Genomic DNA, 27,853 nt, shown 5'->3' on the forward strand with positions numbered 1-27,853 from the left:
GGAAAAAGTGTAATAAGATCTATAACGCTCGGCTTGCGTAGCTTTTACGAGTAGGCACCATCATGACTCCCGAGGGTTAGAAGTCCGGGTCGTGACAAGTTAGTATCAGAGCTCTAGGTTGCTTAGGTCGCACAATTCACGGAAAAGCTTGGTAGATTCTGACGGATCAGTATGGAGACGTATGTGCTTATCCCTCAAAGGCTACAGAGTTAGAACAATTTCACTTTTAGTCATCTCTATCGTGCAGTTTGGTTTCTCAATGCTAATTGGATTTCTACTCTGTTCTTTCGCAGATGGCAAGAACACGTGCTTCTTCATCCACTGACCAGTAGCCCAAGCCCCCAGCAGCAGTTCCTACGAGGGGCAGAGGACGGGGCTGAGGCGGTGCTAGGGGCTCAGCCCTGAGCAGCAACACCAGCGGCAGAGCCTCAGGTAGAGTTTGATGATGAGGTTTAGGCCAGACAGTTTTGGTGGGCACAACTCAGGTCCCAAAGAGGTTCATTGCTAACCCAGTACTCCAGGATGCTCTGGTCCGTCTAGTGGTCCTTATGGAGAGTGTCACCTGGGAAAGCTTACTTTCTGTAGCACCAGCTGTCTCTCAGGCTGGGGAAGGAGCACAAACTCCCGCTACCCGCACTCTGGAGCAGATGGCTCCCCGATTTCAGGCTTCACCAGCTCAGTCAGTTGGAGCTGTTCAGCCGGGGTATGGTAGCTCAGACCGGTGATGGAGCAACTATGTTTGCCGATGCTTTGTAGAGGTTGGACAGGTTCACCAAGCTGTTCACTACTACTTATGGTGGTACATCTTCAGAGGATCCCCAGGATTACTTAGACAGCTGTCACGAGGTTCTTCGGAACATGGGGATAGTGGAGATCAATATGGTTGACTTTGTTGCTTTCTGTCTGTCAGGTTCCGCCAAGACTTGGTTGAGGGATTATTGTTTGGCTAGGCCAGCTGGGTCACCTGCCTTGACTTGGGATAAGTTCTCTTAGCTATTTCATAAGAAGTTTCTTCCTATCACTCAGAGGGAGGACTATCGGAGGCAGTTTGAGTGTCTCCAGTAGGGTTCTATGACCGTCACTCAGTACGAGACCAAATTCATTGATTTGACCCGTTATGCTCTTAGAATACTTCCTACCAAGAGAGAGAGGGTGAGGAGGTTCATTGAGGGACTCGCTCAGCCGATTCGATTGCAGATGGCTAAGGAGACTGGGAACGGGATTTCTTTTCAGGATGCAGCCAATGTGGCCAGGAGAGTTGAGATGGTTCTATCTCAGGGGAGTGGTCAGGGGTCTAACAAAAGGTACCGTCATTCAGGCAGGTTCAGTGGTGCCTCATCTGGAGGCAGGGATTCTTTTGGTAGGGGCCATCCTCCTAGGCCATTTGATTCAGAACTTCAGACTTCTCATGGTGTTTCAGGTGGTCGTGGTTCTTATTTGCAGTATTCTGATCAGCAGTCCTACCATTCTCCATCATCTCCTATCTGAGCACCTCCTCTTCAGAGTTATTCTCATGGTCAACCAGCCCGCCGGGGTATGTCTCAGTTTCTTCAGCCGCAGCACTCAGGTGGATGCTTTGAGTGCGGTGAGTATGGTCATATACGAAGGGCTTGTCCGAGATTAGTGGGTGTTTAGTTGCAGCGGTAGGGTTCCCGTTCCACGGTTCAGCACCAGGTGTTCCATCGCCCGTTCAGTAGCTAAGGGTGGTGTAGAGGTGCTAGAGGTGGAGCTATGTCATGCCTCGAGCCCGGGGGAAAGACCGACACCTAGTGCCTCATCTATCCTTGCGTATGCGACTAGGAGACCCTAAACATGTAATGCCATACTTTGGCTATGGGCCACATTACAAGATAATGTGCGCTGCAAAATATAAAACTAAATGAAGACTAACGCTGATTAATGTTAACATAAAGTTGGGCCGGTAAGGCCGTCATAATTACTACAACTGACAAGCTAACAAAATATATGTACAGGGCCTACAAGCTCAACATACTACACTAACCGACATGATATGTCTACAAGCCTCTACTGATAGATGTACTGTGATCGGAACAGAGCCCAGACCTACCCATAACCTATCTATATATATACACAAGATATACACCACACTGCTAGACCCATCAACTCCGAAAGAAGGGGAGATTACCGATAAAGCTGAACTCGGCCAACACCTACTGATGAGGTCTATCCGTCTGTCTATCTAAACCTGCACGCATGAAATGCAGCACCCCCGAAATGGACGTCAGTACGAAATAATGTACAGAGTATGTAAGGCAATATACTGAAAGTTGAAACAGAACTGATAATATAATAACTGAAAGCAACTAGGGATCAAAGATAATATGAAGATATGCTCATCAGCTGATACTGACTCAACTCTCTCAATATAGTGAGTAAAATAGTTGTCCGGCCCTATAAGGCTTGGTATATATATAATTGCTCTATCATATATATATATATATATACTCTGCCATAGTAGGCTCGCTCATAGGCGCTCGGCCGTACTAGGCTCTGTATCTCGACCAACTGGGCTTGCTCATAGGCACTCGGCCACAACAGGCTCGATATATAACTTACCATCTGATCAAAGGTTGGCCAATAGGCGCCTGCCCATTGATTATAACTCGATGGTAATGAAAATACTATAATACTATATATATAAACTCTCTGCTCTCTTGACTTGAATAAGGAAATACTCAATTGAATATGAAGTCCCAATAAGGAGAATATCGTAATTTACAAAACTAGGAAAATATACGTAACTTGCGAGACTAGAAAAATATACGTAAACTCCGGAATATGAATTTTTCTTCATGACTCGTTATCAAACTTGTGTAATTACGAGATCATGCAAAATTAAAGAAGAGCTTAGCCTTAACATACCCCGAGTAGGGAATATCCATATGATATCCTTAGAAAAAGTTACACCGTACTTCGTTAGAACCGCAAAATTTCTCCATTTTTAAAATTCTAAAAATTCTCGTGGATTTGTTGAAATTATAGAAACCATGTTGTATCTCGCTGCCTTCTTCAACTCTCAGAAAGCTCATGTTCTTCTTTGGTTTTGAAAGATTGAAAATGACTTTTCAAAGTTTTGTTTGAAAGATTTGAAGAATGACTTTAAAGATTTGAAGCATGACTAACGTTCTTAACATTTGAAGAGTGACTTTTAAGGTTTTGCCTTAAAAGATATCTAGGAGTTGTGCTTTGGTAACACATAATGTTGCCACCTATCAAGAGTGATTAATAGTCACCTCTTCATTAAGTGGCTTGTTGCCACGTGGGGGTGGGGGTAATTTTAGTCTTATCCCATAGCCAATTAATTAATTAGGTAGTATTCCGTTACCTAGTAATTAACCAATTACCCGTATAATTAAGAATTATCTCAAATTAATTAAAATTCTACTTATTTTAAATATACTTTATATATCTTAGTATCACAATCATATGGTACCTTGTATGGTACTAGTCCATAAATATCAAGTATCAACGCTCGGCCCGTATTTTATCCCAAATCGACAACCTTCAACGAAACTCATTTTCTTTAATTCGCGTACCCTTTCTTCCATGGCACTTACTTATTGCTTGGTATAAATAGCATAAATATGATAACCTCAAGATAATCTCATCCCCAAGTTTACGTCAATTAACTAAGGACGAAACCTTAAAGTATGAAAAACGTGAGATGTAACATCCTTCTCCCCTAGAAACATTCGTCCTCGAATGTTTATTTTTAGATACTTTTGGAAATTTTTTGCCAGAGTCTCTTCTATACACTAGACTAAAACCAACATGTATGCAACCAAAACACATACTATACACGCCACACATGGCCGCTGTCTATAAATAGCAACACTTGGCTTCACACAACTGTTCATCATAAATTCTAAGGGTCAAAATGAGAGATTACCTGATGATCTACTGGCCTGGATAGAGTTGTCCTGAGGTATCCCATAAATCTCGAGCCATATCTCCAGTTTGAAATAAGTGGGGGTATTTAGACTTCATTTCTTCCTCTGCTTCCCACGTCATCTCTTCCACCTTCTTACTTCTCCATAAAACCTTCACGGATGCTATCTCCTTATTTCGTAGCTTGCGGATTTGTCGGTCTAGGATGGCAATCAAAATTTCCTCGTATGACAAGTCCTCTATAATCTGTACATCATCTGTGGTCACCACTTGGGTAGGATCGCCAATGCACTTTTGTAACATAGATACGTGAAAAATCGGATAAACAGACTCTAATTCCGAGGGAAATTCTAACTCACAAGATACTTGGTCCCCTCTCCGAATGATCCTATAAGGCCCAATATACCGTGGGCTAAGCTTGCCTTTCTTGCCAAATCTCATCACACCTTTCGTAGGTGACACTTTTAAGGATACCCAGTCATTAACCCCAACTCTAAATCTCGTCGTCGCACGTCAGAATATGACTTCTGACAAATCTGAGCTGTCAACAGTCGCTCTCGGATAAGCTTTACTTTTTCTATGGCCTGCTGAACCAGGTGTGGCCCATGTAACCCAGATTCTCCAACATCAAACCACCCTATAGGAGATCTGCACCTGTGCCCATACAAAGCCTGGTACGGAGCCATCTGGATACTGGAGTGGTAACTGTTATTATATGCAAACTCGATAAGAGGTAGATGTTCATCCCAACTTCTTTTAAAATCCAGCACACATGCTCGCAACATATCCTCGAACGTCTAAATCGTGCGCTCGGCTTGTCCATCTATTTGTGGATTAAAAGTTGTGCTGAGATTCACTTGAGTTCCTAGACCTTTCTGAAAAGACCTCCAAAAATGTGATGTAAACTACGCCCCACAGTCAGATATAATAGATACTGGTACTCCGTGTAGTCGCACTATCTCCTTAATACATAATTTTGCATAATCTTCTAATGTATATGTAGATCTTACCGGTAGGAAGTGAGCTGATTTTATGAGCCTATCGACTATCACCCATATGGAATCGAACTTACAATGAGAATGAGGTAAACCCGTGATAAAGTCCATGTTTATCGCCTCCCATTTCCATGTCGGGATCTCTATAGTCTACATTAGCCCTCCGGGCTTCTGATGCTCTATCTTCACCTGCTGGCAACTAGGGCATTGAGCGACATACTCAACAATGTTCTTCTTCATATAGTTCCACCAATACACCTCCTTAATGTCATGATACATCTTCGTCGACCCAGGGTGAATGGAGTACCACGAATAATGTGCCTCTGTCATAATCCTGTCTCGTAGCCCTGCTATATATAGAATATACAAACGACCCCTGTATCTGTGAACCCCGTCTCCTTTAAGTTCTAATAACAGCTTTTTCTGCTGTGCAACTCGCTGTCTCAACTCGACCAACTCTGGGTCCTCGTACCGCCTCTCCTTTACTTCAGCTAAGAGAGATGATTTTGCAGTATTTTTGAGTACAACTCCTCTATTGCCAGAGTCTACTAATCGAACCCCCAAAAAAGCCAATTGTTGAATCTCTCAGGTTAATTGTCTTTTTTCGGCCTCTACATGTGCTAAGCTACACATAGATAGGCGACATAAGCCATCTGCTACAACATTAGCTTTCCCTGGATGGTATAGAATGTTAACATCGTAGTATTTTAATAACTCAAGCCACCGCCTCTGTTGCAAATTCAACTCTTTTTGCTTGAAGATATATTGTAGGCTTTTATGATTTGTGAATATATCAACATGCACACCATATAAATAATTCCGCCATATCTTAAGTGCATGGAAAACTACAGCTAACTCGAGGTCGTGGGTCGGATAATTCTGTTCATGCTTCCTTAACTACATTGAAGCATACGCAATTACTTTCCCATGTTGCATCAGAACACATCCTAACCTGACACCTAAGGCATCACAATACATGGCATAACCATCTGGACCTTCTGGAAGTGCTAGAACTGGCGCTGAGGCCGCTGAAACTTAGTCGCTTTTTACGTCAGTTTTGTTAATGGTGTTGAAAGAGATCAAATACCCTCTAGGAACCTCCAGTAGTATCTGCTAAGCCTAGAAAGCTACGAATCTCTGTCAGAGTGGTAGGTCTAGGCCAGGATTTCACAGCTTCAAGAATGCTACGGACATTAACCAGAACTCACACTTAGAAAACTTAGCATATAATTTATTATCACGAAGGGTTTGGAGTACCGCTTGTAGGTTATCCACATGCTCATCCTCTGAACGTGAATAAACCAGAATATCATTAATAAAGACTATCACGAACAGATCCAAATATGCCCGGAATAGTCTATTCATAAGTCCATAAATATGGCAGGTGCATTCGTCAACCCGAAAGACATGACAAGGAACTCAAAGGGGCCATATCGGGTCCTAAAGGTTGTTTTGGGAATATCTTTCTCCCGAACTCTGACCTGGTGGTACCCCAACCTCAAATCTATCTTTGAAAAGCATCTAGTTCCCTACAACTTATCAAACAAGTTGTATATCCTTGGAAGAGGATACTTATTCTTAATAGTTACCTTGTTCAGTTGCCTATAATCGATACACATCCTTAGCGAGCCATCTTTCTTCCGTAAAAACAATACCGATACACCCTAAGGTGAGGTACTGGGTCTGATGAAACCATTCTCCAGTAAATCTTTTAACTACTCTTTCAACTCCTTTAATTCGGCAGGTGCCATTCTATACAGAGGGATGGATATTGGTTGCATTCCTGGAAGAAAATTGATGCCATAATCAATCTCTCGCTCTAGAGGAATACCTGGAAGTTCTTCTAGAAATACATTTGCGCACTCTTTAACTACTGGAATAGACTGACGTGTAGGTATTTCAGCATTTGCATCTTTAACTCGCACAATATGATAAATGCACCCTTTTGTGATCATTTTCCTTACCTTCAGATAGGAAATAAACCTACCTCTAGGTGTCACTCTATTACCTACCCATTCAAGGATTGGCTCACCTAGAAAATCAAATTTGGTTGTCTTTGCTCGACAATCAATTGTGGCATAACAAGTTGCCAACCAGTCCATGCCCATGATAGCATCAAAATCCAATATCTCTAGCTCAACTAGGTTGGCTGAGGTCTGACGACCACAAACTGATATCGTACAACCTTGGTAAATGCGTCTAGCGATAATCTTTTCTCCGACCGGTGCAGATAGCGCAAAAAGATCACTTAGTATTTCAGGCACTATACTAAATTTCCTCGTGACAAATGGGGTAATACATGATAAAGTAGATCTTGGGTCTACCAAGGCATAAACATCGTGAGAATAAATGGTCAACATACCCGTCACAACGTCCAGTGAGGACTCTTAGTCCTATCAACCTGCTAGCGCATAAATACGATTCTTGTTACCACCTGAATTGGACCCTCTACCTCTGCCTTGACTTCTACTAGCCAAAGAATGAGACTCGCGCTCTGAAGCACGCACGAACATAGTTGATCCTGTTGCTGAAATTGCTAGTTGCACCATTCCCCCAAAATCTCTATTTAGGCAATCTTGTATCATATGCCCCGGACGTCCACATGTATAGCAAGCATCGGAACCAGCTCGGCATTGGTCCAAATTTCCTCTACCGCAGATGGCACACCACGGCAGAATTGGATATGTCTGCCCTGAACCTCATTTTCGCTGCAAACTTGACGCTTGAGAGCTCTCACCTAGTCCTAACTTAATATAGCGGTCATACTTGTAACCCTGTAGCTGAGGTGGCGAAGGTTTAGGTGGTCGTTTGAAGTACTGGGGCCTATAACTACCCTGAGACTGTTCTTGAGACTTGACAAATCTCATCCTCTTATGGTGCCCTGACTCAGTCCTCTCCGCACCCTGCTGTCGACGCCTACCCCTTTCTATATTCTGGGAAAATGCCTGAATCCGGGAGATATCCATACTATCCTGCAATGCAGCGGTGGCACACGCCTTGTTTAACTTTGGGGCCAACCCTGCTATAAACCTGTGGATTCTATCCCGCATAGTAGCAACTATGGATGATGCATATTGGCCAATGAGTCAAAATGGAGACTATATTCTCGAACACTCATATTTCCCTGCTTGAGGGCTAGAAACTGATCAAGTCAGGCCTATTGGATCTCTCGTGGTAAGTACTGGTGAAGGAAGGCATCTAAAAAATTCTCCCATATAGCAGGAGGTGCATCACATCCCATGGACCTTTCTCATCCCTCATACCAAAGGATGGCTATATCTCGGAGTCAAAAAACTGCTAACTCAATTGCCTCTTTCTCCGTGGCATGCATAACCCGAAAGATCCTATGACGTTGATCTATGAAATCCTGCGAGTCCTCCCTCTGATCTGTCCCCGTGAACTCAGGGGGATTCAAAGCAATAAACTCTCGGACCCTTTAACTCCCAGATCCCTCAGAAGGTCCTGCACTGGCAGATGCCCTAGCCTGTTGTTGGGTAACTACCAACTCTACTAACAAATGCACCATACTCCTCAAGTTCTAATCTAATGGAAGCAGAGGGGGAACTGGATGTGCGATCTCCCTAGGAATCTCCTCAGGTGATGGAGGAGCCAGTAATTGCTGGGTAGGGGTCTCTCCATGTGACTCCGATTGGGCCCCATCTGTTGGGGGTACCCTGCTAGTCCCCTCACCTACTGTTGTTTCTCTCCTCTGGCTAGCCTTAGTCTTCCTAGTTACCGTCATCTATGAATGCAAATGTCAATACATAAGTTTAATGCAAATTTCCTATAACTCAGTGCTACAACACGATTTAGGTAATCAACTCCTAAATGCCATGTAGTACCCTGCTTATATAATGTGGTGCGCCACACATATATAAACAAGACCCTACTAGACACAGCTTGTAGACTCCCTAGCACAAAACTGTTGTGATACCAGTTTTGTCACGCCCCGAGCCTGGGGGTGAGACCGACACCTACTGCCTCAGCTATCCTTGCGTACCACTTGCGACTAATAGACCCTGAACATGTAATGTCATACTTTGGCTATGGGCCACATTACAAGATAATATGCGATGCAAAATATAAAACTAAATGGAGACTAATGCTGACTAATGTCAACATAAAGCTGGGCCGGCAAGGCCTTCATAATTACTATAACTGACAAGACAACAAAATATATGTAGGGGATCATGTCCATTATTCATTGTGGTAGATCATGTCCATCGTTCATGTATAATTGTGAATGGGGGTTTTGAGACCCGAGTAGATCTGTTACTTTTGGATATGGTGGATTTTGATGTCATATTAGGGATGGACTGGTTAACACCTTACCATGCTATATTGGATTGTCATGCCAAGACTGTGACTTTAGCTTTGCCGGGTTTACCTCGTTTAGAGTGGATGGGGACTCCTGGTTATTCCACCCGTAAGGTTATCCCATATATGAAGGCTCAACGAATGGTTGGGAAGGGATGTTTGGCCTATTTGGCGTATGTTCGTGATTCTAGTGCTGATATTCCTTCTATGGATTTTGTGCCTATTGGTCATGAGTTTCCAGAGGTCTTTCATGTAGACCCTTCGGGTATGCCACCCGACAGGGATATCGACTTTTGCATTGATTTGGCTCCGGGCAATATGCCCATTTCTATTCCCCGTATAGTATGGACCCACCAAAGTTGAAAGAATTGAAAGAACAGTCACAAGACTTGCTTGACATGGGCTTCATTAGACCTAGTGTCTCACCTTAGGGTGCGCCAGTGTTGTTTGTTAAGAAGAAGGGCGGATCAATGAGGATGTGTATAGATTATCGATAGTTAAACAAGGTCACAATCAATAATAAGTATCCATTGCCGGGATTGATGATTTGTTTGATTAGCTTCAGGGTGCCAAGGTGTTTTCGAAGATTAATTTGAGATTTGTCTACCATCAATTGAGGATTAGGGCATCCGATGTCCCTAAGACAACTTTTCGCACTCGATACAGGCATTATGAGTTCTTAGTGATGTTATTTGGGTTGACAAATGCCCCAGCAGCTTTGATGGACTTGATGAACCGAGTGTTCAAGCCTTATTTGGATTCCTTTGTGATTGTCTTCATTGATGATATTTTGATCTATTCCCACAGCCGGGAGGAGCACAAGAAGCATCTTCGAGTCGTTCTTCAAACTCTGAGGGATAGTCAGTTGTATGCCAAATTTTCGAAGTGTGAGTTTTGGTTGAGTTTGGTTGCATTCTTGGGTCACGTTGTATCAGCAGAGGGTATCTAGGTGGATTCTAAGAAGATTGCAATAGTCAAGGACTGGCCTAGACCCATATCAGCTATAGAGATTCGGAGTTTCTTTGGTTTGGCTGGTTATTACCGTCGGTTTATAGAGGGGTTTTCATCTATTGAAACCCTGATGACCAGGTTGACCCAGAAGGGTGCCCAGTTCAGGTGGTCGGATGATTTGAGGCGAGCTTTCAGAAGCTCAAGACATCCTTGACTACAACGCCAATGTTGGTTTTTCCCACAGGTTCAGGGTCATATATAGTATATTGTGATGTGTTGCGTATTGGACTTGGTACGGCGTTGATGCAGAATGGCAAGGTTATTGCATATGTTTCGTGATAGTTGAAGATCCACGAGAAGAATTATCTAGTTCATGATTTGGAGTTAGCAGCCATTGTTCACGCACTGAAGATTTGGAGGCATTTTTTATATGGCGTGTCATGTGAGGTGTTCACAGATCACAAGAGTTTGCAATACTTATTCAAGCAGAATGAGCTAAATTTGAGACAGAGGAGGTGGTTGGAGCTGTTGAAAAACTATGATATCACCATCTTGTATCATCCGGGAAAGGCCAATGTAGTGGCTGATGCATTGAGTAGGGAGTCAGCCAGTATGAGCAGCCTTGCTATATTCCAGTCAGTGAGAAACCGCTTGCTTTGGATGTTTAGGCTTTGGCCAATCAGTTCGTGAGGTTGGCTGTTTCTGAGCACAGCCGTGTGCTAGCTTGCACAGTCGCTCGTTCTTTATCATTTGAGCGTATCCAAGATCGGTAGTATGATGATCCTTATTTGCTTGTCCTTAGAGACACGGTGCAGAACGGAGGTGCCAAGCAGGTTACAGTTGGAGATGATGGAGTTTTGAGGAATCAGGGTCGTATTTGTGTGCCTAATGTGGATGGACTTCGTGAGTTGTTTCTAGAGGAAGCCCATAGTTCCCGGTATTCTATTCACCCGGGTGCCGCTAAGATGTATCAGGACTTGTGGCAGCATTATTGGTGGAGGAGAATGAAGAAGGACATGTTTGCATATGTATCCCAGTGTTTGAATTATCAGCGGGTGAAGTACGAGCATTAGAGACCTAGTGGTTTGTTCTAGAAGATTGAGATTTCCTGAGTGAAAGTGGGAACGTATCACTATGGACTTTGTTGTTGGACTCCCATGGACTCAGAGTAAGTTTGATGCAGTATGGGTTATTGTTGATAGGCTGACCAAGTCAGCGCATTTCATTCCTGTGGCAATTTCCTATTCCTCGGAGCGGTTGGCTGAAATCTATATCCGGGAGATTATTCGTCTTCATGGAGTACCCGTGTCTATCATTTCTAACCGAGGTATGCAGTTTAACTCACATTTATGGAGGGCATTTCAGCATGAGTTGGGCACACGGGTCGAGTTGAGCACAACATTTCATCCCCAGACGGACGGACAGTCCGAGCGTACTATTTAGATTTTGGAAGATATGATCCGAGATTGTGTTATGGACTTTGGAGGTTCTTGGGATCAATTCTTGCCATTAGCTGAGTTTACCTACAACAACATCTACCGGTCGAGCATTCAAATGGCTCCCTATGAGGCATTAAATGGTAGGCGGTGTCGATCGCCAGTTGGATGGTTTGAGCCGGGAGAGGCTCGGTTGTCGGGTACAAATTTAGTTCAGGATGCCTTGGAAAAGTTTAAGATTATTCAGGATAGGCATTGTATAGGTCAGTCCAGGCAGAAGAGTTATGCCGACCGCAAGGTTCGTGATGTGGCATTTCTGGTCGGAGAGCGGGTGTTGCTCTAGGTGTCGCCCATAAAGGGCATGATGAGATTCGGGAAGAAGGGCAAGCTAAGACCTAGGTTCATTGGTTCTTTTGAGATTCTTGATCGAGTGGGAGAGGTGGCTTACAGACTTGCGTTGCCGCCGAGTTTATCAGCTGTGCACCCAGTGTTTCATGTGTCCATGCTTCGAAAGTATCACGGTGATCCATCCCACATGTTAGACTTCAGCACTGTCTAGTTGGACAAGGATCTTGCCTATTAGGAGGAGCCGGTGGCCATTCTGGACCGGCAGGTTCGTCAGCTGAGATCGAAGAGTTACCCTTCCGTTTGTATTTAGTGGAGAGGTCAGCCTGTCGAGGCAGCTACCTGGGATCCATGTCCGATATGCGGAGCCGATATACCTATCTTTTCTCTGACTCAGGTACTTCTTTTCTATGTCCGTTCGAGGACGAATGATTGTTTTAGAGGTGGATGATGTGACTTGATTTACAAGTTAAATTTTTTGTTCCAAGGCCTTAAAAGCCTGCTTTTATCTCACCTCGATCTGCGTGTGCAGTCCGAGCGTATATCCGAAACACTTTTATGTGAAAATTTGATAAAAATGCTAATTTGACCTTTTAAATTGAATTTAAGTTGACTTCTGTCAACATTTTGGGTAAACGAACCCGGACCCATACCCATGATTTGACGTTCTCGGAGGGTCCGTAGGAAAATATAGGACTTGGGCGTGTATCCGGAATTGGATTTCGAGGTCCCAAGCCCGAGAAATGAATTTTTGAAGAAAATTGTTTAACTGAAATTATAAGAGTTTTGGAAATTTAAATATGTTAGAATTTGATGGTATCGGGCCCATATAGTTCCGGAGCCCGGTATAGGTCTTATATAGTATTTAAGTTGAGCATGTAAAATTTGGTAAGAAACGGACTTGATATGATGTGAATCGAACCCTCGGTTGTTAAAATTTGAACTTAAGAGTTCTTGAGAAATTTCTTTGATTTTGATGCTAAATTCATTGTTAGAGATGCTAATTTGGCGATTCGATCACATGAGAAAGTCCATATGATTTTTTTGAGTTAGTATGCATGTTCGGTTTGGAGCCCCGAGGTCTCGGGTGAGTATCAGATGGGTTTCGGGGTGTTTTGGACTTAGGAGTTTCTGCTGTTTTGGTGCTTTTGGTGTGCTGATGTGTTGTTCTTTGCGTTCGTGATGCAGCCGCAAAGTACAAGCTGGGTTGGGGAGCATTTTGTCCATCACGAACGCGTAGCCACAGTCGCGAACATGGAGCACTGGGGGGTTGCTCATCGCAAACGCAACTGGTGTCACGCGAATGCGTAGGGTAAAATGGAGGTGGGCTGGGAATTTGTCATTTCTTCTACGCAAATGCGTAATGTTGTCCATGAATGCGAAGGCTAGGGGGTCTTACCCTTTGCGAACGCGTAGGATATCTCACGATCGCGTAAGCCTGAGAAATGCTGCTTTTCGCGAACACGCTACGCCCTTCGCGAACGCGAAGAAGGCATGTCTAGTCTTTTTAAAACAGAACCGCAAATGGGTAGAACTCATTTTTATCATATTTTCAAACTACCAAGACCTAGTGGCGATTTTCTTCACACAAATTCATTCCCAAAGTGTTGGTAATCAATTCTAAACTTTACTCTTTCAATTACCCAACGTTTTTCATCACTTTTTAATCAAAAATCAAGAATTTTCATGGTAGAAATTGGAAATTTAGGTAGAGTTAGGGCTTTTTGAATAATTGGAATTTAGACCTTGTTTTGGGGTCGGATTTCGAAACTAATTGCATATTCGGGATCGTGGGTGAATGGGTGATCGGGGTTAGGTCCGAACCTTAAGTTTTGACCAAGCGGGCCCGGGGTCAATTTTTGACTTTTTGGGGGAAATGATAGAAAACCTATAATTAAACATTGGGTATGAATTCTTTAGTATATTGATGTTATTAAATGAATTTGGGCTAGATACAAGTAACTTGGAGGCGAATTCTAAAGGAAAAGCGGTGTTTGAGGCTTTAGTTGGCTGTAGAAGTTCGAGGTTAGTGTTTGGTCTAACCTTAGCTTGAGGGAGTAGGTATTGTGTTTTATTTTCTATGTGCTAGTGTAGTGTACGATGTATAGGTGTGGTGACAAGTATCTATACATCGTTGTCAAGCATGCTCGTGAGTCTTAAATTGTAATTGTTGTATTTCTTAATAAGTACTACAGATGCCTAAATTGTTGATTCTCCATGTTGGGCAAGAATTATGGTTATCTTCGTGGTATTTGTTTGTTGTTGAACATTAGCTCCAGTTGAGGTTTTATTTGTGAAGTTAATTATTGGTACAAGTTCGATTATAGCCGATTCCTTTGCCGGACGTATTTAATTCTTACTGTTGGTTCCCATGCCGGGATGTGTTTATTCTTGTTGTTGATTCCCTTGCCGGAATATTGTTGTTTCCTTATTGTTCCCTTGCCGGAATTCTTTTGTGATTGGTGTTGATTTGTATATTGGGATCGGGATGCACGCCGCAATAATATTATATGGGATCGGGTTGCACGCTGCAACAAGGTGTAATAAGGGAGGACATGAGGGGTCGGGTTGCGCGCCACAATAATGATATATTATTTGGATCAGGTAGCAAGCCGCAACAATATTCTATGTGTCACACCTCCTTTTTTACACACCCGATGGTATATAGGGGAGTTTTTTCAATTAAAGTGATATTATTCGAAATGAGATTATTTACTTTATCAGAGTCTCCACTTGGAATAATTTATGGTGTCCCAAGTCACCGGTTTATTTTAAATACCAAATTGAGGAAATTTGACTTTTATTTTAAAGCGTGCAAACCAGAAATTCAAAGTAAGGAATTCTGTTAACCTGGGAGAAGGTGTTAGGCATTCCCGGATTCCGTGGTTCTAGCATGGTCGCTTATACTATTATAATTGCCTGTTATCTGAACTCAATACATATTTTAACCTATGGTACAATTTTTAACTTATTAACCACTTTTAATTAATTTTAGGAAAATCCAACGTCATCTAAAACACGTCTTTGGACCACGCCACATAAAATGCACCCGCGGTCCACGATACATTTTATTTAACGTTGTGGTCACATAAAATGCACACCCGAGTTTAAGGAAATTAATTTAAATTACGCGCCTAAAAGAAACTATGCACTTTGAAATTTGCGAGGGCCATGGAAAGTTCAACTAATGGCACACCTCAATTTTAATTGTTTAAAAGGTTTCTTATTTTAATATTATGAGGGCCATGGACTATTGGTGTTATTTAATATGGCACACCTCAACTTTAAAAAAAGAGCTTAATTAATTTAAACCAATACCACTCGGAACCATTGTTTGCATAAACGTCCACTACAAAAGAATGTTGGGCTTCTGGGCTGAATCCAGCCCAAGAGAATGGACGGGCAAGGGACAGTCCAAGTTATTGGGTCCTTTCACCAACTAGGCCAGCGTTAGGCCCAATTCTTGGAACCAAATAATTTGTACAAAATCATTTAGTCACAAATCAACTAAAGCTACATGAAACAAGAAATTGAATTAACATTTATTAACTTCTAAATTCTAACTGTTTAAGCATAAATCAACTAGCTGAACTTCTGAATTTTAACTTTCATGCATTTTGGACCAAGTTTGTTGTGGGAAAAATCTAGCAGCAAATAAACGAGCTACTGGGCTCAAGAAGCAAGCCCAAGTATCAATGGCATACCATCCTTCCTTGTAAATGACCTCAAAGTCCAAGGTCCAGGGAACCTAAACCTTGCAAAAGCCCAGGGTTGAGGAGCAGGACTCAATATCGAGTCCATACCAACAGTAAACTGCAATTTGCACCCAACAATAAGCCTGATAAACTTCATCACTACATAGTAGCTGGGACGCAAAGAAGCGTTAAAGGCCACTAACTCACATTACACTAGAAAACACGTACTCGACTTCAATGACACTGATAACGAAACCAACAAATATTCATGATTGAATTCAATTCTAAGCTAAACTCACAAATAAACACATGAAACTTAAAACTCAGTTAAATCCTTTCTTAATACCATAAGTAACAGAATCCAGGGAATTAGCATATCATTCATTTGAATCCAAACTTCATACTCATACCCTCACAGAATCAGACCAACAAGCAAAAATGGATTCACTTTACAAGATTCTAGCAACATGAGAAAGGGCTAAACTAACATGCATAATATAGGATTTACATACATAATAATACAAAAATGGACGAAATAGAAGAAATAAACTTGAGATACAATTTGTATTCAACATGCTTCACATTCTAAATGCAGATTCACATTTCACATGTCGTCTATGGTTCCAAAAGATACCTGGAAAGCAAAGAAAGTAAGAAGAATGAGGGATCAACAGCAGCAAAAAGGGTATCAATAGTAGTGTAACAGTGTTAACATAGCAGAAACAAACCCAAACTTCAAAAACCAACTCCAAACAACTCAAACCAAACTTCTAAACCCAAACATGAGCCATTTTCCACCTAGATACAAACCTTTTGGGATTTTTCATAAGTTTTAAATTACAAAAGATTCAGAGAACCGAAATAACCAAAACCAATTCAAGCAATTTTCAGCATTTTCGGAATTTGAAGAAAGAGATCAGTTGCTTCTGAAATTCAGTATTTTTCTAGTCTTTTTCAGTCTCTAAATTTTTCTCTCTTGTGGATGAAGAAAGAGTGCCTTTATAGGCAAGCCTTAGGGCAGCATAAAGGAATTCAGTTTTTGCACTTTTATCCTTTTAAAATTTTCATTTTTGCTGTTTAATCCGTAGTTCAAAAATCAGATTTTCAGTTTAGTCTCAATCCCCACCTTCTAGGCAGCTTCCAATTCAATTACAAGAGATTCTTTCACCTAGAATTCCTAGATTACCCCTTAAAGCCCTGTTATTTACTTCAGAAATCTCATGGGTCAAGTTGACCCAATGGCTTAAACCAAAATGAATGAGCTTCCCTTTGCAAATGGGTCATAAACGACCCAAAGCCCAAAATAAAATCTGTATTCTACGGAAGGCAGAAGAAAAGAAAAAGCCATTCAGATGATTTCAAAACTAAACCTAAACAAAAATGACTAATTACTAATCACAAGTGAGCATGGAATTAACTAAGTTATTAAATCGAAATAACCCTAATTAAACTAAACTATGAGACTAAAATAACATGACGAAATTAGAAGTTTAACTATGACATTAATAAAACTAAACAGACCAAAAATCTGAGAAAAGCTTTAAAGGTGTGAAAATGAGAAACAAATAGAACAAACGAACACAAACTCAATTCTAGGCTCAGAAACTTGGTCGAGTTTCAATTAAGGTGAAAACTTAACTTAAGGAAAGGAGAAGAAAAGAAGAGGAATAAGAGGGTAAAATAAAAACAAAAATGGACAGAAATATGGAGAGAACTCACCGCCTAAACTTGAAATCACACTTTATATCCCGACTTACACGAAATTGATGCTAATCACTTATTCTTTGTCAAGAACAAACGAACAACATCAGTTTTGTAGTGAATCAGCCTTCTAATCGTGAAAAACAAAGGCCTGAGTCGATGCATGCCACCGGGTTGAACGGAAATTGATTTTGAACTTTTAGGGTTCGAACTTAGATTTAAGATTCGAGAGATTCTGGCAAGATTCAAGGTAAAAGGAGTGAGGGTATGGAAAGAGGAGGATGTGAGGCTTTTGGGGTGTTGATTTGGGGCCGGTCAAAGGTGGTGCCGCCGGCCTGATTTGGTGGGGAAATAGGGCGGCGCTATGGTTTATAGGGACGGATCTCTGAAGATGGAAGAGTGAAGAGAGATGAGTTTGAGGGGGGGGGGGTAGGGCTTTAGGACAATTAAATAGTAACATGGACCCCAGTTCCGGACCGTTCGATCAAATAAGATCAACGGTCCTAATCGAAGGCTATTAAAACGGGGTCGTTTGGTCTCTACGTGGGGTAGACCGGGTTGGGGCGGAAATTGGGCAGGTTTTAACGGGTTTCAGGTATTAAAACAAATGGGCTTGGGGAAATTAAGTGGATTTGGCCCAAATCAGACTTCCTTCTTTTGTTTTCCTTTTCTTTCAATTTCTTTTCAAAATTCAAGTCTCTTTTCCTTTTCTTTTTCAAATTAAAAATAAAACCCTAAACTAATTTTTAAAAACTAAATTAGCCTACCAAATTATATTAATTATTTATAATATTATTTACAATAACTAATTAAATACCAAATTAAAAGAAAACTACCAAAATTTGAAGCAAAAATTAAAAAAATGCAAAAATGAGTTATTTTGTGATTTTTTCCTTTTTGTTAAACAAACTAATTTAATAATTAATCTAAAAAATATAAAATTAAATCCTAAATGCAAATGCAATGTATTGTTTTGTATATTTTATGAATTAAAGAAGATTAAACATGCACACGAAAGTGCAAACAATCAGAAAGATTCTACAATAATTCCTAGAATAATAAATAATTAAAAGAAAATTCTAATTTTGGAATTCTGCAGGAGTAATTCATGTGAGGCAAAAATCACGTGCTCACAGCTTCCCCTCTTTGCTCGGAGACACGAAGGATTTTCGGGCAAAGATAAACGAGCAATTATGAGGGATTTATGCCTATCTGAAACTCCATGAGAAGCATTTTTGAAAAGAGTCTGACCGAACCTTGCTTCAAAGGTTGCCTACATATCCTTGGCTATAAAGGAATCAGGTCCGTGTTATTCTGGAAGTTTTGGTAGCTGGGACTACCGGAAATCTGTGATTTCACTGTTGTTGTTGCTGCTACTGCTTGCTGAACTCCTTTACAATGAAATGAAAAAATAAAAAGCTAAGCTAGCTAATCCTATCAACTACGAGTTACAAGATTCTCATCTATAAATCTTTTGAAGCTTGATCTTGAGTCTTGGCAGGTTCTCACTGCAGACTGCGATCTGAATCTTGATGCTCCTCAGCTGTAGGTGCTGGTTCTTTCTTCAGCTTTGGATCAAGGTGGGGTATGCAAAGCTTGTGACTTCAACAATATCTTGAGCAGTCCGCATCTTTCTCCGCTTCAGCATTTTGAATTCACTTCTTTTGTTCTTTTTCTTTTTTTTCTTCTTTATTCTTGATTGAGACTCATTCTTTTGGTCATCTCGAATCCTGTGCCTCGTGGTCAGACCTGATCAGACACTAAAACAAACAAACGAACGAAATTTTCTGCCCCATTTTTCGCTAGAAAAATTTCTTGAGTTATTTGTAACTAAGATCTAAATCTTTTCCTTTTTTTGAAAGCAATAAAATAAGGATTATGTTTCTTTAGGAAGAAGAAATTAGGGAATGGAGCCCTATATCTAAAAATCTCAACTAGGGAATGTATCCCTATGTTGGCAAAAAGACAACTAGGGAATGAAGACCCTATGTCTAAAAATCTGAACTCAGGGGTTGGAGCCCTAATGTTGGCAAAACAAGCGACTAGGTAATGGAGGCCCTATGTCTAAAATCTCAACTCATGGATTGGAGCCCTAATGTTGGCAAAAAATGCGACTATGGAATGAAGGCTATATGTCTAAAAATCTCAACTCAGGGATTGGAGCCCTAATGTTAGTAAAAAAGGCGACTAGGGAATGGAGGCCCTATGTCTAAAAATTTCAACTTAGGGATTGGAGCCCTAATGTTGGCAAAAGGGTGACTAGGGAATGGAGGCCCTATGTCTAAAAATATCAACTCAGGGATTGAAGCCCTAATGTTGGCAAAAGGAGACTAAGGAATAGAGGCCCTATGTCTAAAATCTCAACTCAGAGATTGAAGCCCTAATGTTGGCAAAAAGGCGACTAGGAATGGAGGCCCTATGTATAAAATCTCAACTCAGGGATTTGAGCCCTAATGTTGGTAAAACAATGACTAGGGAATGGAGGCTCTATGTCTAAAAATCTCAACTCAGGGATTGGAGCCCTAATGTTGGTAAAAAAGGCGACTAGGGAATGAAGGCCCTATGTCTAAAAATCTCAACTTAGGGATTGGAGCCCTAATGTTGGCAAAAAAAGGTGACTAGGGAATGAAGGCCATATGTCTAAAAATCTCAACTTAGGGATTGGAGCCCTAATGGCGAAAGCATAAAAGATTGAGGTTAGGAACCCTAAGATATCATTTTTTTGAATTTTCTTCTTATTTCTCTTTCCATTTCATTTTTTATTTCATTTTTAGTAAAAATGCTGGAAAGAATTTGGAGGATACTTCCCTTTTGGGTTGATTATTGCTGCAAAACTGTTTCTAGCTCTTGCGCATCTCTTTATTTTAGGCTGCATCTGCTTCTTGCACGTTTGCTTTGGATTGCGCCTGTTTAAATTTTTCAAACAAAGAACAATTGTTAGTTTGAAACGGTGGTTGATTTTGTGGCCTTGATCGTTTTTGATCACTTGATCTCAGCCCAACTCTTTTGGTTCGAATCTCTGCTGCTTGATGGCTTTTCTGAAGATTGGTCTCTCTCCTAAAACTGAGGAACTCAACTTTTCAAAATTTCTCATGACGGCTCACCCGTATGGGGCTTTGGCCCTTTCATTTTATTCTGCCTCTAGGGGCTTTTGACTTTGGCTTTCTTTTGATTTTCAATAACTCTTATTTCAGAGCATCGACTATCATGGCCAGTCAGGATCGACTTGATGCACTCGCTGAGGCTGGGTACTTTTATTTGGACTTGGCTTTTATTAGGCAGAACCTTGTAAAACCAATCTTGCCACCTTTTCTTTGTATTAGTTTCGGAATAGAGTTAGACCGAAAAGGATTCAAGGAAAAGTAAATAAAGGATGAGAAAATGAATTTAAAGAGAAGTGTCCCTTTTGGGGAGGAAAGAGGGACTTATCTGAGGTGCATGCACACTTCAATAGACATGACATGCTTCTTGGACTGGATACCCGATCTGCACAAATATCCAACTTCTCATAAACCCATTGCGACTTGTATTTTTTAAAAACCGAGAAACCTTGCCAGGACTCTTTCAAATACCAATAGTGGTGAGGGGTTTCTTCTTTTCGATCAACGGTGACCTTTGTGGGTTTTCGCCAATTGACCTCTCTCATTTCTCTTCTCACTGTTGCCTTATAGTGCTCTTTACGAGTTTTCACTAACAAGACTCTCTCGTTTTTCAGTTTCTCTACTCATCGTCGACTTATGGTGCATGTAGGCTTTCACCAATAAGACTCTCTCATTTTATTTCTCTCATCTTGATTGTATCGGATCCAAAAAGTTGCATTCTCCGATTTTGAAAACCTTTCGCCGATTGATCGGAAGGACTTGAACAAGGTTTGGGTAAAAAGAATTGGATCGAATTACAACTTTGGAACCATTCAGGCAGGATCATCGCCGAACCATTATATTCACTTCTTGAGGGAAATTGAATTTTTGTTTTGGTGTATCTGAAACCCAAAGAAAGGCTGCCTACGTATCCTTTCGGAATCAAGTCGAACATAGTTCAGGGAAACATTGTTTTTGATTTTTTCTTTTGTTTTTCTGTTTTTTTTTTCTTTTCTATTTTTTTTGAGCACTTCGTTTTTCATTTTCTCATTTTTTTACAAACATTTTCGAGTTCCAAAGAGGGTAATGAAAGAAAGGTAACCGACTCAAAGGGTTAGCAAAGGATTGGAATGTTTGGGGTAGCAAGAATGAAAGCCTTTATAATCCCAATCAGATAATGCTATTGTTGCAAAAGGATTATACATAGTACCTTTTGACTGTATCTACATTTACAGCTGTTTCAGGGTCATTTCCTTCAATGTCTCCCAGATATAATGCCCCTTTTGACAATAATTTTCGGACAATGTATGGGCCTTTCCAATTAGGAGCAAATTTTTCTTTTGCTTCCTGATGATGGGGAAGAATACGCCCTAAAACAAGTTGCCCCACTTCAAATTTTCTAGGCTGCACTTTCTTGTTTTAGGCACGAGCCATTCTTTGTTGATACAATTGCCCGTGGCAGACTGCGGCCATTTACTTTTCATCGATCAGGGTTAACTATTCCAGACGGGTTTTGACCCACTCACTGTCTTCAATTTCAGCTTCAACAATAATCCGGGGAGAATGGATTTCAACTTCTACGGGTATTACGGCTTTAGTGCCATAAACCAAAAGGTACGGGGTTGCTCCAACCGATGTGCACACTGTAGTGCGATACCCCAACAATGCAAAAGGCAACTTTTCATGCCACTACCTGGAACTTTGAATCATCTTTCTCAAAATCTTTTTGATGTTCTTGTTTGCTGCTTCGATTGCACCATTGGCTTTGGGACGATAAGGAGTAGAGTTTCGATGTGTTATCTTGAATTGTTCACATATCTTCCTCATCAAATGACTATTCAAATTTGCAGCATTATCCATAATGATAGTTGCAGGAATACCAAAACGGCAGATGAGGTTGGAATGCACGAAGTCTACTACCGCTTTCTTGGTGACAGATTTGAGGGTAATTGCTTCGACTCACTTTGTGAAGTAGTCGATGGCGACCAATATGAATGTATGCCCATTTGAAGTTTTTGGCTCTATCGGCCCAATGACGTCCATGCCCCAAGCAACAAATGGCCAAGGTGCTGACATGGGATGCAGTTTCGTAGGCGGTGCATGAATCAAATCACCGTGCACCTGACATTGGTGACATTTCCGGACGAAACTGAAGCAGTCTTTTTCCATAGTCATCCAGTAATAGCCCTCTCGAAGGATTTTCTTTGCCAAAACATACCTATTCATATGGGGTCTGCACACTCCTGCGTTCACTTCATACATAATTCTTTCGGCCTCTTCGGCGCCAACACATCTTAACAAGTTGAGATCCGGAGTCCTTTTGTACAAGTCATCATCGCTCAGGAAGAAACCACTTACATGCCATCTAATGGTTCTCTTTTGGTCTCCACTGACTTGCTCGGGGTATTCTTTAGTTTTCAGAAATCTTTTGATATCATGATACCATGGATGAATATTCGGTTCTGCCTCAACTGTATTAGAGTAATAGTGCCTTTCCCGGATTTGAATTTCCAAGGGATCAATATGGGTATTGCCTGGGTATGGTGGCATCAAGGCTAAAGTAGCAAGTGCATCAGCTAGTTCATTGTGACAACGAGGGATGTAACTGAACTCTATTGACTTGAACCACTTGCTAAGATCTTCTACATGTTGCCTGTAGGGAATAAGTTTGACATCTCGAGTCTCCCATTCTCCTTGGGCTTGTCGGATAATCAAATCCAAATTTCCCATGATTAACAATTCTTTGACGTCTTGGTAAATTGCTATGTTCATACCCATAATGCAGGCTTCATACTCGATAATGTTGTTTGTGCAGAAAAATCGAAGCCAGGCTGTGGCTGGATAATGCTGACTAGAGGGTGATATCGAGATTGCTCCGATTTCAAAACCTTTTACATTTACCGCTCCATCAAAGAATATTTTCCAAGCATTAGTATCTTTGGATATTGCCTCAACTGAATTTACCTCTTCATCCGGGAAGTAGGTGCTCAAAGGTTGGTATTCATCATCAACCGGGTTTTCAGCCAAGTGATCAGCTAACGCTTGGGATTTCATTGCTGTGCGAGTGATGTAGACTATGTCAAATTCAGTGAGCAGGATTTGCCATTTTGCTAACCTCCCTGTGGGCATCGGCTTCTGGAATATGTACTTTAAAGGGTCCAACATATTAATGAGGTAAGTGGTATAGGCCAACAAGTAATGCCTCAGCTTCTAAGCAACCCAAGTTAAAGCGCAACAAGTTCTTTCAAATAAGGTATATTTGGCCTCATAGCTTATGAACGTTTTGCTCAAATAGTAAATTGCTTGTTCTTTCATCTCGGTCACGTCATGTTGCCCAAGGACACATCCAAAAGAATTCTCTAAGACTGTCAAATACAAGAATAGAGGCCTTCCTAGTTCAGGCGGGACCAAGATTGGCGGGTTTGACAGGTATTCTTTGATTTTGTAAAAAGCTTCTTAGCACTCATCTGTCCATTTAATTGCTGCATCTTTATTTAACAGCTTGAAAATGGGTTTGCATGTAGACGTTAACTGGGCAATGAATCGGCTGATGTAGTTCAATCTTCCAAGCAAACTCATGACGTCTTTCTTAGTTCTTGGAGGAGGCAGATCTCAAATTGACTTTATCTCTATTAGGTCTGACTCGATGCCCCTCCGACTGACTATGAATCCTAAAGTTTTGCTAGATAGAACCCCAAATGCACATTTGGCTGGGTTTAGCTTCAGATCATACCTACGCAGCCACTCAAAGAATTTTCTCAGATCCCGAACATGGTCATCCTGGGTCCTGGATTTGATGATCACGTCGTCCACATACACCTCTATTTTTTGGTGCATCATATCATGAAAAATGGCAGTCATGTCTCTCATGTAGGTTTCCCCAGTGTTTTTCAGACCAAAATGCATGACCCTATGACAATATGTGCCCCAGGGTGTGGTAAATGCTATCTTTTTTGCATCCTCTTCATCCATCAACACCTGGTGATATCTTGCGTAACAATCCATGAAGGACTGTATCTCATGTTTGGTGCAGTTATCAACAAGGATGTGGATGTTCTGCAAAGGGAAATTATCCTTAGGACTTGCTTTGTTCAGATCTCTGTAATCTACACACACTTGAATTTTCCCGTCCTTCTTTGGCACTGGCACTACATTGGCTAACCATGTGGTGTATCGAACCACTCGGATCACCCCCGCTTTCAACTATTTTGTGACCTCTTCTTTAATCTTGTCACTGATATCGGTTTTAAACTTTCTTTGCTTTTGCTGGACAGAGGGATAATCGGGGTAAGTTGGCAACTTATGAACCACCAAATCAACACTCAGTCTTGGCATGTCATCGTATAACCAAGTAAACACATCTTTGAACTCAAACAAAAGTTGGATCAATGCGTCCCGAGTTTTTTCATCTGTGTGAATGCTTATCTTGGTTTCCCTGATTTCTTCAAAACTCCCAAATTAACCGGCTCAGTATCATTTAAGTCTGGCTTAGGTTTAATCTCAAATTGTTCCAATTCTTGATTTATCTCCCTAAAAGCCTCTTCTTCATCATATTCTGGTTCTTGGTTCATTATTTCACAATTAGACAGCGTGTTTGAATCTGGGCATGAAGTCCGCAAGTATGTCATGTTATTTAAAGCTGCATTATTAGAACTGAAAGAAAAAATAAAAGAGAAAAATAACAAAAATCAGAAAGAATAAAGAAATATGAACGATGAAGTATTGATTTTATTTCTTTGAATTTGGAAGATAACAGGGTTTACATTGGAAATTAAAGACAGGAAACTTAAGAAAACATCCGAGTTACACCCTGAAATAACTCGTGATGCAGAAAAAGTGGCAGGACTGGACTACCGGGATTCCCGCCTGATTGGGCATGGAGTAGCCTTCCAATTTTGCAGTTTGGCACTAGGTCCCATGTATAGCACCTCAGCGGTGCTTGAGCCTTTCCCTAGTTGGATAATGTGGGTTTCATACAGCATCTGCCTCATAGCCCCACATATTTCGTCAATTTCCTCGGCCTTAAAGGCCTTATCTTCCCCTTCCTCGCTGTACTTAGGCCTGAGAAATGTTCTATAAAGATGCAGAATCGGTTGAGTCAAAACCCAACCATTATTCTTTCGTTTATCTGCCCATTTTTCATCAGCTGGCGTGGGTTGGAAACCTACCCCAAAGAACTTCTCACTGGCAGTCAAGGTGATAGGTTCGACAATTCCTTGCATTGACTTCCCGAGTCCTTTCCCGGGCTTGTAACCATGCCTGATCATTTCTTTGGCCACTATAATTGATGCATTTGACTGAAAGGGTTGAGGGCAAGGGTCTCCTTCTTCACATTGGTCCGCGACCACAATCTCAAAAGCCTGATAGACTATATGTTCACTTCCTTCTCTAGCTTCAAGACAAGGGACTGATGGGTCCCGATAAATCGATTACTCATCTTCCCCGTGAACTACAATCTCCTGATCTTCATGTTGAAATTTAAACATCTGGTGGAGAGTAGAAGGCACATCCACTCCCGTGTGAATCCACGACCTTCCCAAGAGGAAATTATAGGAAGTATCCATGTCCAAGACCTGAAAGGTCACCTCGAAGTCCACCGGGCCGATAGTTAGAATCAGATCAATCTCGCCTATTGTATATCTCTTTATGCCATCAAAGGCACGCACACAGGCGTTGTTGTGCCTGATTCTCTCAGTAACGATTTCCATATGTTGTAGAGTTGAGAGTGGGCAAATATCTACCCCAGAACCACCATGTAGCATGACTCTTTTCACATAATATCCCTCGCATTTAACTGTCAGGTGAAGGGCTTTGTTGTGTGCGGCCCCTTCGGGGGGCAAATCATTATTTCTGAAAGAGATTTCTTTCTGCCATCCTCTCTAACTATTCTACAGTGGTTTCAATGGGTACATATGCTTCGTTGAGAGTTTTGATCAACACTTTTTGATGTTCAGTTGAGTTCATTAGTAGAGACAATAGAGAGACTTGAGCAGGATACTTTTGGAGCTGGTTGATTATCTCGTAGTCTGCTATTTTCATTTTCTAGAAGAACTCTTCTGCTTCTTCAGCACTCACTAGCTTTTTAGGCAGGAAACGCTTATTTGTGGCATTATTCACTTCCTCCAGATTGAGGTATTTCTCAGTCGGGTTATTTTCCTTAATTTCTCCCGAAATATCTTTGCCTTTGTAAGTTACTACCGTTTTTTATAGTTCCATGGAATGGCAGTGGGATATGTCATGGGACTTTGCGGTGCGCTGCCAATAACCACAGGCTCATTCAGCCTTGGTGGAATTATCGGGCCCTGCACCACGTAGGTCCCCTTGGGCACATACATTGTAGCTCCTTTGTTAAGGTCAAACCTTCTAGGAGGACTCAATGACATATGTTCTTCCTTTTGTCCTCGGGGGACATAAAGAACATCATCTTTCGAGGGCGCTGCCCCGGTTTCAATTCCCACTTTCTTTTCTGTATTCTAGGGGGTAGGTTTACTCTTTTTCACCCCTTGTCTTGTTTCACGACAACTTTTGGCTTCTTTTCCACATCGACTATGACAATGATGACTTTTAGAGTTGGGTCAAACTCTCTATCTTCATAGATCATTCCAATAACTGGCCCGTTGTTGTGGGACGGTAATGGATTGTTGGTTACGTTAGGAACATCTTCGTCCTTCGGCACTATTCTCATTTGTTCTATCAGATTTTCCACAGCTCTCTTCAAGGTCCAACAGTCATCTGTATCATGCCCTTCTGCCCCTGAATGGTAGGCACATCGAGTACCATCTCTGTAATCGGGAGATGCTGGGTTCTGCCTGGTTTGGGGTACAGGTTGCAACAAACCCATCCGAACAAGTTTAGGGAAAAAGCTGGAATAAGACCCGCCAATGGGTATGAAGTTTGGTATCTTGGGTGGTTCCCGGGCACGGAAGTTGTTCTGTGGAGGTCGGGGATTATAGTGAGCTTGGTGAGGAGGTTGATTTCTGGGGAATGGAGCTCGGTTCTGATTAAATCGTTGTTGTGTCCTGACGTAGGTTGGGCATTCATCACTGCGTATGGCTGAGGAACCATAGCATAAGCCACATCTTAGTGGGGATAGTAATGTTGTGGGGTTCTTTCAGACAAAAGAGGTCTGGGTGGACGGGGTTTTCTCGTATTCGAAATTGCCATTTCTGCTTCTTCCTTCTTCTTTCGGTTTGCTACTCCTCCAGACCTGCCTTGGATTGCTTGGGAGGTAGCCCTTATAGTAGACTGACTCAAGATTCTCCCTGTTTTCAACCCATTTTAAACAATTTCACCAATTTTGATGGCTTCGGTAAACGGCTTACCCATCGCAGACATCATGTTTTGATAATAATCAGCCTCTTGGGCTTGAAAGAAGATATTGTCCATCTCTGTTTCATCCATTGGAGGTTTGACTCTGGTCGCTT

The 27,853-nt window shown here is 41.5% G+C and overlaps 2 protein-coding genes across 2 annotated transcripts; both read right to left on the bottom strand.

Annotated features, from left to right (window-relative positions):
* Window positions 1-6,619: 6,619 nt before the first annotated feature.
* On the bottom strand, window positions 6,620-7,453 carry LOC138890024 (uncharacterized). The gene is made up of 2 exons (XM_070173375.1): window positions 7,306-7,453; window positions 6,620-7,224 (listed from the first exon to the last, which is right to left on the bottom strand). The coding sequence occupies exons 1-2, from the start codon at window positions 7,451-7,453 to the stop codon at window positions 6,620-6,622; spliced, it is 753 nt and encodes a 250-aa protein (XP_070029476.1).
* A 12,666-nt stretch (window positions 7,454-20,119) lies between these two features.
* LOC138890025 (uncharacterized) lies at window positions 20,120-23,594 on the bottom strand. Its single transcript, XM_070173376.1, has 3 exons — window positions 22,788-23,594; window positions 21,640-21,776; window positions 20,120-20,255 (listed from the first exon to the last, which is right to left on the bottom strand). Exons 1-3 carry the CDS (start codon window positions 23,592-23,594, stop codon window positions 20,120-20,122), a joined length of 1,080 nt encoding a protein of 359 aa, XP_070029477.1.
* Between the last annotated feature and the right edge of the window lie 4,259 nt (window positions 23,595-27,853).

The sequence above is a fragment of the Nicotiana sylvestris genome, chromosome 4, assembly GCF_000393655.2.
Source record: "Nicotiana sylvestris chromosome 4, ASM39365v2, whole genome shotgun sequence".
Lineage (NCBI taxonomy): Eukaryota > Viridiplantae > Streptophyta > Magnoliopsida > Solanales > Solanaceae > Nicotiana > Nicotiana sylvestris.